Source organism: Pygocentrus nattereri, chromosome 15 (genome assembly GCF_015220715.1).
Source record: "Pygocentrus nattereri isolate fPygNat1 chromosome 15, fPygNat1.pri, whole genome shotgun sequence".
NCBI classification, from domain to species: Eukaryota; Metazoa; Chordata; class Actinopteri; order Characiformes; family Serrasalmidae; genus Pygocentrus; species Pygocentrus nattereri.
This window is the reverse complement of record NC_051225.1, coordinates 6,734,133-6,748,801: the sequence shown is the minus strand read 5'-3', so window position 1 is coordinate 6,748,801 and position 14,669 is coordinate 6,734,133. Positions and strand designations below refer to the sequence as shown.

At 40.7% G+C, this 14,669-nt stretch overlaps 2 protein-coding genes across 7 annotated transcripts in view; both read left to right on the top strand.

The window, feature by feature from the left end:
• Nucleotides 1-9,751, top strand: part of cdc14ab (cell division cycle 14Ab) — a 72,497-nt gene extending 62,746 nt beyond the window's left edge. For all 6 annotated transcript variants that reach the window (XM_017701273.2, XM_037545341.1, XM_037545340.1 and 3 more), the window contains one exon: nucleotides 5,922-9,751. In XM_017701273.2, the coding sequence (XP_017556762.2) occupies nucleotides 5,922-5,951 (30 nt within the window). In that variant the 3' untranslated portion in view covers nucleotides 5,952-9,751. The remainder of the gene's footprint in view (nucleotides 1-5,921) is intronic.
• A 1,056-nt stretch (nucleotides 9,752-10,807) lies between these two features.
• On the top strand, nucleotides 10,808-13,429 carry gpr88 (G protein-coupled receptor 88). Its single transcript, XM_017701235.2, has one exon. The coding sequence runs from the start codon at nucleotides 10,823-10,825 to the stop codon at nucleotides 12,233-12,235; it is 1,413 nt and encodes a 470-aa protein (XP_017556724.2). The 5' UTR covers nucleotides 10,808-10,822; the 3' UTR covers nucleotides 12,236-13,429.
• Nucleotides 13,430-14,669: the final 1,240 nt, after the last annotated feature.

Genomic DNA, 14,669 nt, shown 5'->3' with positions numbered 1-14,669 from the left:
ACAGTTGTGTTGATTTCATTTAAGACTAAACATTTGCTTTAATTCTCTAAAATGGAAAAAAATGATCAAATGATACAGAAAAATGAAAATCGAAAAAATGGAGATGGCATGTTTTCTTCAGACAGTGACAATATTAATAATGGAATTTGGCCTTTAACTAGGCTTAATCTTACATCTAACCACCTCGTTCTAAGTGATCTGAATGCTTTTCTGTTGTGTAATTTGCGTATTTCAGAGATGTACAGTCTTGTTCTAATGCCTCTGATAATGTCCCTCTGTGTGTTTCTCTTATGCCTGCTAATGAAGTGCTCATTAATGCGTTCAAATATAGACCTAATTGCCATCATCAAGTGGGCTTTAATTGATTGCGGCGCTGAGACTAATTTTCTGATTTCCTTGCTGCGCTCTGATATGCAGTACCTTTTAACTTCTCCGCTCCGTTTTGAGTGCATCCCACGCTCACTCGACAAAGCAGTATATTTCAGCTAATCTGTCTCTCTGTCAGAGTGGTGCAGGCTTAAACGCTGGGTCTTTGCTCTTAATGCATCTCCAACACTAACAGGACTAACAGCTGGTCCCATGCTGCTGTTAGATGCACTGGGAGTGTCGTAGGCTGCAAGAGGCGCTTATTTAAACGCAGTGACTGCAAAGCTTCCGAATCCACATTTAATTAATGTCAGTGAGTAGCTGCGCTCTAATAGTCGGTCCTCAGCGGCGATTAGCTAATATAGCATCGACTAGTTTAGGTTATATGGATTTATCACTGTTGTCAACGATATTTATAACTTGTTTATGTAATGTACTCCAGGCCTGAGCACAAGATGTGCTTTTGATCAAAATAACAAAAAATTTTATAGTAAGTGATCGCAAACATTTTCATTTAGTTTGTAATCTTTGTTTGAGCCAAAGGTCTCAGTGTATCGGTCATCACTCATTGGATTGGACTTGTTACAGTCAGAATGATCTGCGCCTCTGCTCTTTCTGAATACAGTAATACTGATGACTTGTGTCTAATTTTTTTGCATATAGTTGACCATGTGCTGAAGTTAATAGCTGGAAATGGCTTTAAAACTGAGCATTTTCATGTTATAAATAAACCCACACACATCAGACTTATGAAGGGGCTCTATTCTCTGCACAGGCAATAAATATTTAATGTCCAGAAGTGAAATTAAGCATATTTTCCTTTCAGCTGAGCAGGACAAACATTCAACTTCATGCAGCATCACTGATAAAAGGCATCCCTGATTACCTTTTAGGCTGAGCATAACAGCAGAAATCAACATATTTGCTAATAATTGTGTGAAGCTCAAACTTTGCATTAGAATATTTATACTTTTATATTTATAATTTTATGTGAGGAGGTAATATCACTGAGTGTGTTTACATGCACTTAATAATCTGATAACTGCAGAAAATTCGATTTTGTCAGTAATCTGATCGTGTTTACATGCACTTGAGTAATCAGTTAATGTGAACTCCAGGTCTACATGAGTCAGGCAGCAGTTGGATTTATGCTTTATAACTGGCCACATAATAAGATGTGACGTAAATATGATGTAAAACTCAAAATTCATGCCACAGCTTTTTTCTTTTCTTTTTTTTTTTTTAAATTGAGCCACTTTACCTGAAAATAAGAGCATACATCATCTAGAAGATTTAAATCCTTTATTTACTTATGTTAAGCATGTATTTAGTTTCAGTGCTACTCCAAAAGTGTTTTGCTGCATCTCACAGCAACTCTTCCTGCTTATTTCCAGTACTGCAGTCTGTTTTCGCTCATGCGCACTGAGAAATCTGACTACTGAGCTAAAATCCAGCTCTCTTTATCAGATTTCTTAATCAGATTTCTAAACTTTACTCCAATTTAAGAAATTGGAGTATGCTGTTTACATGACCATTTGAATAATAAGACCTGAATAGAAATCTGAATGCTGAGACACTCCACTTCGGCACTACAATGTTTATACTTCACTGGTTACTTCAGTTGTTATAAAGATCTGTTTTGAAGCATCTAAACAGCAAGTCAGACTAAAGTATAGCCTCCAAGTCACATGAATGGCTGTTCAACACGGTTAGTTTTTGGAGGTTTTTTATGTACAGATTGATCAGAAATGTGTGTAGACGTCATGCCAATAAAATATTTGTTTGATCATGATAATTTATGTTGTAGTTTTTGGTGAAAAATAAATTTGCCACATTTGGCAGAGTCTCTCTCCTCCAATCATATTTATCATTAGGCAGATATTTTTACAGCTTACTCCTCAGCTTGTTACTCAACTGATTCAGGTGATCCAGTACGAGCATCCCGGATAAGAGGCAATATTTAGCATAGACATAAAGTAACAGAAGTGAACAGGACTATTAAGAATGCTGATGCTGCAGTATTTATATTACGAGTTTGTGACTGTGATCGTAAATCGACTTTCATATTTGACCATTAGTAAAGCTCTGTTTACCTAACATAATGTGGTTCTGTTTCAGTTTTGACCATATATAATTATATTAACCGGTGTCTTTCAGAAATTTTAGCTCCTTAATCTGTATTGGCAACAAAAAAAGGTGCTCCTGAAGAACGGGTGGCTCTCTGTGTGCTTCTGACCAAGAACCAAATCCTGAACAATATGAAACTTGTCATGTATGTTCCACTTTAAGTCCTACTCATGCAACTGTATATCATGTTACTTCTGGTGTATTTGTGCCAAAAAACAAAAAAGAACAATGGTCTGATGTGTGAGATGTCAGAAGCTAAACCTGCAGTCCATGCAAATAGTGCAGAACTGCAAGTCACCCTCGTAGCTCTCTTAACATGCGTCTCTCCACTAAAGGAAATTGAAGCTTTGTTGCCACTGACTGAAGTAACTTCATGGAGCAGTATCGCTGAAACAGTTCTTCTCCCTCCACTCACACACTTAAAGAGAGTTCTTCAAGGATTTTTAGTAAAGAAAATGGGTCTATGTAGAACCATAAACACTTAAGGAATGCTTTGCATGATTAAATGGTTCTTTGCATGTTGAAAGGGATCTTCACATTCATGGAGAATGTGCTGTAGATGGTTCTATGTAGATCACAATGAATTCAATAAGATTGTGTTGTTTGAACCTGATGAGTTTTCCCAACAAAATACAGGAAAAATACCTGCATCAAACTAAAACTGTGTTTTTTTGTTTTTTTTTTTGTTTTTTTTTTTAATGCTTCTAAATGTTGCTATATGCCATCATGAAATGAAATAATGTAGGAGTGAATTACGGGACTGAAACAGCTCAGTAATCAGAAACGTTTATGATGAAATACGTTACTTTTATAATATAAAAACAGTTTTCAGAGAGAATCTGGGGAAACATCTGTGAAAATGTGCTGATGACCAAAACCAAGTTCTACTGGAAACAGTTCACACTAGTGAAACACTTCGTCCCACGCTATTTTCCCCTACACTATACACTTTTAAAAAGATGGGTCTTCAATGCTTCTTTATCATAAAGAAAATGGTTCTATATATAGAACTGTAAACACTCAGAGAACCATCCATCCATCCATCCATTTTCCAAGCCGCTTGAACCATTTGCATGATTGAAAAGGTTCTTTGCCTGGTGAAATCGTTCTTGAAATTGTTGGAGAATGTGTTGTATAGGGTTCTAAATGGCACCTATTTGCAAAGGGTTCTATATAGGACCAAAAGGGTTCTTTTATTTAGCTTGACGTAGTAACAATAGAAGACCCCTTTTTGGTGCTGTATGGAACCCGTTTCATGAAGGTTCTATATAGAACCATTTTCTTTACTAAAGAACCTTTGATGAATGTAGAGTGACAAGAAAAGCTCATTGAAATCAATGGAAAAGTTTGTGTGTAAAATGTCCCATGCTGTCTTGAAACGCTGTCTAACACAGTACACAGCACCGTCGGTTCTACGATACAAATCTCATGAATAATTCCAGCTCCAGCCAATCAAAACATAGGAAACAACAGAGCTGATATGATGGACAGGACAAATAAGAAGCTGACAGATGAGGGAGGAACAGCAGGTCGCCGTTGTTTCCAGATTTTCTTATTTGTATAATAAAACATTCACATAGTCAAGAACTGATTCTTCTCTCTTTAATTGAGACCAGAGTGCCACTGCATTGTTTATGTGGAATGGTGCCAAGGTATTCCCTGATCTCAGTGTAGTAATAACTTTTTCTGTCACTTTGCGGTCAGTGTCCGTCTGGGATCAATAGGGTCCTCCGGTCACAAAGTTCAAGAATCTCTGGTTACAATCCTATATATAGTTGGGAAGTGGCTGACAAATGCACACACAATTTAAACGAATGAATGAAATGCACAGCGAGTAGCGTATTAGCGACGCTTTCGGGCATCAGTTAGCGTTCAGTGTTTACTACAGTTGAATTCACCTCAAGACATGATTAGCAAAAGTCTGTGCAGACAACTTCAACCTCTTCGCAGCTTTTGTTTTGCCTATGAATTTGCTTAGTTATACATGTAATGTAATAGTCACACTTTCAAAAACTGAGTAGTAAATTCAGGAAGGGAAGTAACAGGGCTTGAACTGGAGCAGCTGAATTTGTGCAGCTGGTGCTCTAGAGGCTGTTAGGGCACCAGAATATCCTGAAAGACTAGGCGTGACGAAAGGTGCTTGACAAAAGGTCTTCCGGGCATGAGGGAAAGGCCAGGAGTGAATTTCCCCTTTTACTTTCCCTGAGCAGCTTGTTGTTGCTCCTGTTTCTTTCAAAAATAAAACACCCCCTTGCAATTATGCCAGCAGGGAAATATTGGATTAATCCCCTTCATTTTCCTGACGCTTTCCTCCCCCTTTGCAGACTGATTTTAGAGCCAGTTTAAGCCTACATCCTTTGTCCTGAGACACTACTGCACCCTGTTTTTGCCATTATGGAGACATTCCTAGACTGGAGGCGTTAGTTATGAGACAGCAAGTGGCCGACAGAGGAGGCATTTGGATGTTTTGCAGCATTGCTGTTGTGCCACAGGACCTCAAAGGATAAAACCACCCACACGCTTCAGGGAAGAAGAACACAACGAAAAGACAGTGACACAGCGGCGTGTTTTGAATCGCAGGCTTCTACCTCGGAGCAATTTGTGTTCTGTTGCACCTCCAGCGAGCATCCCTGTCTTCATCTCATAAAGAGGCTACAGGATTCATTTTGAGAATTAAAGCTGTGGTTTAGGGCAGTTTTCAAAGTCCAGTTCACCAATTCCTCCTACCCAAGGCAAACAAGACTATTTGCTTCTGTAGTGTTGCACTGGCGCTGCGAGGCTAATGTAGCTGACCAGTAATGGAAGCTTATACCTCAGCTATTAGGATTGTGGAAACACATACTTGCCTCATACTTTCCTTGTGAAATAATCTGAAGTAGACTTGCGTATGTGGTTTCTGACACTGTATGCCATGCTTTTAATCATTTTTACCCATTCAAGATGTAGATTTTTATTTTTTTGTTTGTTGTTTGGTCCCTTTCTCTTATCATTGTTACATTCTCATTTTTTCCTTTTTTTTTCCCCTCCACACAAGTTTGCTGATGTCCACCATTTCTCGAAGCCTAAATCCCTTCCCATGCTCTCCATCAGCCACCCTCCCCCCCCAAAAAAAACACTTTCTCCAGTCTTTTTTACCACTCAGTTATGCATGTTGTACATCTGTATTCAGCAACTTCTATATTCAGAACCATTGTTGGTTTGTTAGAGAGTAGAATTTGCACATATTTAATGCAAATGTATTTCTGTTGACTGTATCCGTTTTCCTTTTTTCTTTTCTTTTCTTTTTTTTTCCTCTCCCCAGCCAAGCCGTGAAATGCCTCAAAGCTTGGCATTTCAGCCTAACATTTAGCTGCATCTTGATATGCAGTTTTCTGTCATTATGTTCCACTTGGTAACTGTTTTATCTCTCCTCTTACTTCATTTCACAGTCCCTTCAGTCAGAGTATGTTCAGTACTAAAGCAGCAACCCTGCGCTGATCCCGGACCTACGGCTGTCTGCCCTCCGTCCACCCGCCGCTGACCTCCAGCCTGCCGCATGAACACAAAGGGAAGCGAGTGATGCTGGAGGTTCTTGTTGATACTGCTGTTTGGACGCTGGCTGCTTCTCTGTAGGCATGTTTTAACATGAGGAGACCTCTGGAGTAGCCTCAGGTTATTACCGACTGTATTCCTATATGTTAGTCTGGCCATTTGCTCTGGACAAACTGTTCCCATCCTGTCAAGCACGCTCTCCACTCATCAGCTTTTAGCTCATTTTCTCTATTTTAAAATAGATGTAGTCTGTATATACATATACGACCATATAGTTGTACTAAAGAAAGATTATTATTTTTAGATAACAGGAAAGGATTTTTTAAAAACTATATTTGTCCATACTGTTTTATCTGATCCATATCTTAAGTTTGATCAACGTTTTGTTAAAATATGTGTAGTGTATATGTTGTATTTTGGTTTAAGGAAATTTATTCTATGGTAACATTATTTTTGCTACTATCACCTGAGTGTAATTAACATATCAATCCTGAAGTATGAGGGCTAAGTTAATTTATAGCAGAGTAATTTCTATAATATTTCGAAAGCATGTTGTGAAAAGCAGTACTAAGGTGCAGGCTGGAGCTCTGTTGCTTTTATGCAGACTTGTAGACCTTCAGAGGGGAAAAAACATAATGGCATATGTAGAAGCCTGCTGAGACCGCTCCCATCTGCGAGGGAAAACGCACAGCATGACTCTTTAACTTTCTGCGTGGGTGAAATGTTTGGAGTTAACGTTTGTATGAAATAATTGGATGGACTAATTTCCTCCAAGCCTCTTAATGAGTTCCAGTCTGCAGTGTTCATGAATGTTAGAATAATGTAAATTGGTTGTATCTCTGTTTTGGGGGATTTTAAACTGTTGTTGAAGTGGTGCACTGCAAAAAATGATGTCTTGGCAAGTGAAATACTCAAAGGATAATTAATGGTTCCACAAAAAATCAGCTGTACAGTTTCCCCCTTGACCCCAAATGTAACTGGGCCAGGTTATGTTTGGTGTCTAAGGTTTACTCTAGTTTTATGCTGAAGTTATGAGGCTGATGTAGACATCTGCTTATCCTGCATTTCTTCTGAAATCAAGACTATTAATTGGATGTTGGTCTCCCTTTTCTGCAGTACTAGCCTGTACTCTTCTGGGAAGGCTTTAAACTAAATGTTGGAACATTGCTGTGAGGATTTTGATTGTGTTTAGCCACAGGAGCATTAGTTAGGTCAGGTACTGTTGTTGGATGATCAAGTCAAGTCAAAGTTTGTTTATAAAGTGCTTTTTACAAACAGGAGTTTTTCAAAGCAGCTTTACAGAACATGAGCAATGAGCAAGCCAATGGCGACAGTGGCAAGGGCGAGAGGAAGAAACCTTGAGAGGAACCAAGACTCGAAAGAGGAACCCATCCACTGCTGGTTGACACCGGAGAGCAGAACAAGAGCAAATGAACAGAGGATAAGGTTTTAACATGTAGTATTAAATATTAAAGTACAGAAAAGGAGAAAAACAGCAGTGGCTATGATTTTAAATAATTTGAGTCTGTACAGCAGCAGCATCAGGAGAAAGGCAACAAAAAGGATGACCAGTTCTGGATCACTCCAGCTCAGGCCAGAGCTATTGGATGGAGCTACATCACTCCAGAGAATTCTGCTCCACAGGCCAGTCTTGGGGTGCTTTACACCCCTTTGTCGACGCTTGGTACTGGTCATGATGACCTTGGGCTCATCTGTGGCTGCTCCATTCCTTCAGCAGTGCTTGTCAGTGGAGTTTATATGAGCTGTGCTTGTGTTACCCAGAGCCTATATCAGCAGTGGGTGTACCTTAAAGTAGCTAAATTTTGGATACTTTGACATGTCTAGCAAGTAATGTAGGTCAGTCACTCTAAGCCTGTTATATCCAGTGCAAACCTATAGAGGAAAACTGCAGACACCAAACATAACACTGCAACTTGACTACGTTCAGGTTGAGGGGAAATGTGTGTACGTTTTCATCCAGAAGTCTGAGATCACATTCTGGGATTTTTATTTATTTAAACCTGGAAAGAAATAAAGGTTAAGGAAAAAAAGAACAAAGAACTGTAATGACAAATGAAGAAGAAATAATTGAAATTCTGCACCGTTTCCGGCTCACTATTCAAAATGCTGTGCATTTGAAAACATAAGACCTTCGTATAGAAAGGTCAGATTTTTCTTCTCCTCAGTTGAAGCTCGTGTTCAGACGACTCTCGGGTGGACTTAATCTCCTCATCAGAGGCTTTTGTACAAACTTGTGGAGTCCAGGCCAAAGGCACGCTGTCATTAAAGCAAAAGAGGGGCCTCATACTAGCAAAATCAAAAATTCATGAAAATATTAGAAAGATTCTACTTTTCACTCTTTTCTACTGATAAATCGTACATTATGTCAGAAAATTTTTGTTAGTGATCTCTAGACCTTTGGATCCCACTGTGTTGCTACACATTTCAATTTTATTTATAATGCATGTTATTAGGAAATGCTGGTAATGAGCAAAATTATTTGAAATGAAACATGGAATAAATATTTAATTAGATGTAAAAACTTGTCTAGATGTGTAGTTTCAGCTGTTTCACATGCCAAGATACATCTGTATGCAAAACTGTGGCAAATATAACCTGGCAAATAAATAGAAATTATGCATTAAGAATGCAAAAAAAGCCATATTTAAATCCCTATAGAGGATGTGTTACTATTTTTCAATCAGAAAATCAACACAATGTGTAATTTGACCAGGAGTGTTCAAACCTTTGCATACCACAATCATTGTTTGCGATGGTGATGCTTCATTTTTGGAAAGCTTCTGCAGTGTTCAGTCCCCACATGTCCACCGAGTGTATAAGGTAGTGTTACTTTAACAGCACTAAGTAAGCTTTAGGCTCGCTCCATCTCCATGGCAGTAATTTGAACTCCCACACAGATCTCATTAGGATGCTAAGAAAGCTCCTTTAAAGCCAGCTACGTTATTCACCGATTGTGTTTTTTAGTGCACCTGATGGATGTAGCTATTAGTAGACGCGGAGACTGTTCCTAAACTCCTCTATGACGAAGCCTAGAAAGAATTACTTCAGTGGAAGATGTTTTGTATGTCAGTTAAAGGATAATTTGAGTGTTTGTAACACTGAATGTCATATGATGTACACTTTATGGACAGCAGCTATGGTTTTTCATAAGATATTAACACCTTGGACCTACTAATGGTTTAAGCCCAGTCAATGTATAACAGACTGTTTTAGTGACTTTCCATTGATGTTTGAGTCAGACTGGCTCTTGGAGGCCTTTACGTCTGTGAGATGATGTGGAGCGATATTTTATTGTGCAGTTTATTCTTGTCTGTTTTGAATTATGTGTTACGTCTGACTGTAACAAATTACTGTTGTCCCCTCTTTGGCCCTGTAGCACTCTGTACATTCCAGACAATGTAGTGCTTTTTCTACGTTTCTACGTTTTTGGGAGAATCTTGTTAATGGAAGTATTCTACCTCTCTGAAATCTACAAATAACAGCTGTAAAATACTCTCTTGCATATACAGTATATATAAATATATATATATATATATATATATATATATTTTTGGAGCAGTATATAAATAGCATTTAACTATGCTATTATATGTAGATCAGTATTTTGCATTTCATAATTGCATACAGTGAACGGGCACAGAAAGGCAAAAAATGTATAGGTTTTAAAAGGAAGGAACAAAATAAAAGACTAATTTTTGACATTCTATGCAAAAGTGGTGTATTGTGTATTCATTTGCTTTTGGGAATTAAATGCACTACAGTACTGTGTAAAAGTCAGGCGACGACAACATGTTAAACCCTATGGATTAAAAATGGGATCTCACTCAAGTTCATATGCACGTGCAGGCAGATGAGCGAATACTTTTGGCAGTATAGTGTATAAACACCTCAGTCTTAATCTATAATCGGAATGTTTTCTATCGGATCAGCAAAAATCATTCTGTGTAAATATAGCCAGTGAGGGCCTCTTGACAGCTACACATCCTTTCAGACCCGTAAGCACTTGCTTTTCTCCTTTCTCTAAAGGATGAAGGCTTTAATTGGTGTTTTAACAGCTATCAGTGGTCTAGGGGTTGTTGGGTGTCTCATTTTCTCTGTGGCATACAAAGAAATCCCTCTGCTGTAAGTAGTCATACCACACTATTAAACATGCAGTGTGCTGATATTAAGCATTTAATAGGCACCAACAGCTTCAGTTTCACAGAACTGAAATGCTTGTATCTAATGAGTTTACGCTGCTCCAGTACTCCCAGCATAATTCAGCCAAGCGACCGGCTCTGCCTAAATGAGCCGGAGCTGGAGCGTCTCTCCCCCACAGGTGCAGTGAACAGCTGCTCTAATCACATTTGCTCGTAACTGGATATGCTACAGCCTGGACTTCGTGCTGTAGACCATCTAATAAAAGAGATTTCTTTATTTTTTTTTCTTTCCTTTTCCTCACTGAGAGTTCAGAAGCGCGCATATCACAATTAGTGACTGACAGAGGAGCTAATATAACGATACATACAAACTAATGGTGAACAGCGCCGATTGAAGCATCCCCTTCATGGAAACCTGAATCTCTCTCTCTCTCTCTCTCTCTCTCTCTCTCTCTCTCTCTCTCTCTCTCTGTCTCTCTCTCTCTCTCTCTCTCTCTCTCTCTCTTACTCTCTCTCTCTCTCTCACTCTCTCTCTCTCTCTCTCTTACACTCTCTCTCTCTCTCTCTCTCTCTCTTACACTCTCTCTCTCTCTCTCTCTCTCTCTCTCTCTCTCTCTCTCTCACCACCTCCCTCGTGTATGTTGAGGGAGAGGGAGTTGGGTATGGTCTCTCTCTGTCTCTCTCCCTCCTCCTCCGCCTCCTGGTGCAAATGTGTGCTTTATCCTGACGGCGCTCGGCGCGCGCCTCTGTATCTCCCGCTCTCTCTCACGCGCGCTGCCATGCGGAACTCCTCCTCTCCGGACTGCCTGCACGGGCGTGCCGCGCGCCTCTCTCTGGCAGCAGTTTACGCGCTGCTGTGCGCGGGCGGCCTCGCACTCAACCTGGCCGTGGTATGCGTGGTGGGGGGCTTCAGGAAGCTGCGCACGGCCAGTAACGCCTTCATCGTCAACGGCTGCGTGGCGGACCTGCTGGTGTGTGCCGTGTGGATGCCGCAGGAGGCCGTGGCCGTTTCCACCGGGGGCGGGGTGGGTCCCCCAGCCCTGCGCGCGCTGCGTGAGGCACTGCTGCTGCTGGGCATCACCGTTTCACTCCTCTCGCACTCGCTGATCGCTGTCAACCGCTATGTACTGATCACCAAGAGCCCCGGCACGTATCAGGCGCTCTACCAGAAGAGGCACACGGAGTGGATGATAGCGGCCTCGTGGCTCATCTCTCTCGCCTCCCTGCTGCCCTGGATCACGGGCTTTGGGTCCAGGGATGAGGGATGCAGGGATGCTGCACCATCAGCATTGGCATCTTTATCATCAGCGTCAGTGTCAGCATCGTCCTTAGCAACGGCAGCATCAGCATCAATATCATCAACATCACTGTCATCAGCATCAGTATTAGCGACAGTATCTTCATCATTGGCATCTTCAGCATCAGTATCACCTGCATTAACATCACTGTCACCAGCTTCACTACCACCAGCAGCATCCTCAGCACCAGCATCCTCAGCATCAGCACCAGCATCCTCATCAGCATCCTTCACCATAGGCTTGCCGCTCCTGGCCCATCCACCTTCAGCCGGCACCCTTGCCCTGACCATCCTGGGGCAGACAGCCGTGGTCCTGTACTGCTACTTCAAAATCTTCCGCCGTGTCCAGAACAGCGTGAAGCGTGTGAGCGTCCTGAACTTCCAGCTGGTCAACAGTCTCCCCTGTGCCTTCCCCCGCAAGGACAGGCGCCTGGGTCTCTGCGTACTGGCTGTGTGCTTCGTGTTCCTGCTAACCACCCAGCCCGTCTGCTGGACGCTGGCAGCTGCCATGTTCACCCGTGTGCCCGGGCCACTCTGGACCTTCTCCTGGCTCCTTTTCTGCACTGTGTTCGTGTGTAACCCATTCCTGTACACATGGAAGAACGAGGAGTTCCGGCGGTCTCTGAGGTGTGTGGTGAGGGGAGAGTTGTGGAGGGGGTCCACAGTGGGAGTGGAGCCCAGCACGGTCAGCAGCATCTCGCACCTGCTGCCCCGCCAGAGTAGCCGCAGGGCTTTTCTGAGCCAGGCTAACTGAGCCCAGTCCTGCAGTACCACTCAGTCGCGTTCATAATGATCATTATCCTGATGGGGATGAAGATGATAATCCTGATAGTGATGATGATGGTAATAATAGTAATGATGGTGATGATGATGGTGGTGTGAAGATAATATATATTAAAATTGTTAATGAGGATATAATAATGATGGCGATGGTGCTGGTAGTAAAGATGACAGTAATGATGATTATAATAATGACTGATAATTTTATTACTGTATTTTAGTACATACAGTCATGTGCAAAAGTTTGGTCACCCCAGTCAAATGTTTATTTGCTGAATTTAAAGTATTGGAAAAAATGAAAACATAAAAAGTGTCCTGTGCGAAAGTTATGGTATATTTTGTATGCTCATAATACATTTTAGGTTGCTCTCTGTAGCGGATGTGTTTGAGTAATATTTACTTAAAAATGACAGAATGTTCAAAAATTTGAATAGGACTATTTTTTCACTAAAACCACAAAGAAAAGAAAGTAAATGCTACTAAACAGAATGATACTCATTGAAAATAATGCCTTTCAAATGAATTAAAACTGTATAAGTATATATATATATTTTTTTTTTGGTACATTTTCTGCTTAAGTCAACTTCCTTTGTGATGTTGTTAAGATTGTGTTACTTTATTGGACTTTCAATGAACTAACAGTTTAAGGGAAGCTTGTTACAGGCTTTATTAAAACAACTTATTTTTACAGTGTAGTGCTTGTTCACTACTAGTGCACATGTGTTTCTGTTATTGATGAGAGAAAATCTCATTAGATAAAGAAATGATGATAAAGAAATGCTAATAGGTGGTGTATCCTGTATATGACTGGCTTCAAGGCTGGATACTGGGGAGGCTACTACGACCAAAACAGCTAAAAATAAAATAACATTCCTCCTTTTAAAAACTACAACAGCTAAACTGAACTTCACAGGGAATTTACACTACAAACACAAGTATTATAGCCTCAGCTAGGACGCCACATTGGGCCTAAGCACTGTTTGTACCAACTGCATGCGGTTTGACAATGACTGTGTGTCAGAACTCAGCCAGTGTTTTTTAAGTATTGTTTTGTACGCACAATGTAAGATTTGTGAGGATTTTTGCTAAACAGTCCATTCGCTGCTGCTGCTTTTTCAAGCGAAACTACATTTGTATGAACATGTTGGAAATAAATTGTAAAATGATTCATTTTGTCCTCGTGTCTGTTGCCCTGTGCTTGCATGTATTTTCATGAATGGGAATCTTTGGGTTGTTTCAGGTTAGGATGTGTAATAGTGTCCTTACTACAGGCTGATTTTAAATAGAGCTGGCAGGCAAATCAGGTCAATGTGTGTCAGAGCTGAAAGATAAAATAACCTGCCTTACAGCGAATGCTTAACTCATTCCTCTCAGTCGTAGTAAACCTGCTCAGATCTACTCATTTGTGCTAAATCAGATGGTTATAGCCTCCTGCTTACTAAACTGTGAAAAACATACTGTCAGCAGTCGGTAGAACTGAAGGCCAAAAGTGCTGATCCTTTGCTAGTAGGGAGCAGCCTGTATAGCAGCTTTGAATAGTAAGAATTGATGCCATATTCCCAGCTAGAAAACGTTAGCAGGCCTCTGTTCAATCAGGCATTCATGTTAATCTCAATGCATTTTCCTCCTGTATCATGACACGTTTCCAAGTAAAACACCATATCAGTGAGGGTCTCTGAGTGTTTCTGCTCCGTGTCAGATGGGGTGGTGGGAGGGGGAGGTGAAACATATTATTAGTTGATATTATTGCTCCCAGCCCGGAGCAGATTTTATTAAACAAAAGCCAAAAAGGTTTTAGAGGCAGGAAAAAGTAATTATATTTCAATAGAAGATAAGAGCAAAACATGAAATTTTTCTTTGAAATGACTTAAAGCTACAATGAGTCATGCTTGAGGAATGAACTAACAAGTTAGTTTTGATTTCGCTGTGGACTTATGGTTGGCACCTCAGCCCCATGAAAGTCCTGGCTGCTTGATCAGTGGCTTGGTATTTGCTAAATTCAGCAGGTTGCTATGTTTACATGGCAGTCTAAGGTTAACAGATGTCAGTTACACAGCCTAATGTTGCCGGTTGTTTTTGGGCAGCATTGCAATGACAGTGTGTGTCTAGCAACAAAACTACAGGATGAATGGCAACACTAGGTTAGCAGATACAACATATCACACAGCTCACACTCAAATTTCTCAAAATGTAGTACCCGAGCTGCACTGTTGACCACAACCTTGCCCTCCTTGTGTTAGCAGATCAATTATAAAGTTAAAGAAATCGAGAAAATTTGTCTTTGTCTTATTATAGAATAGGTTGCATGTGGCCTAATATGACTGCTCATGAAGACCGTAGGGACAATAGAACAGGTCACAACCCCCAGCAGTGTGGATGGAGCACTTGAGCCGTAGCACAGGGGGCAG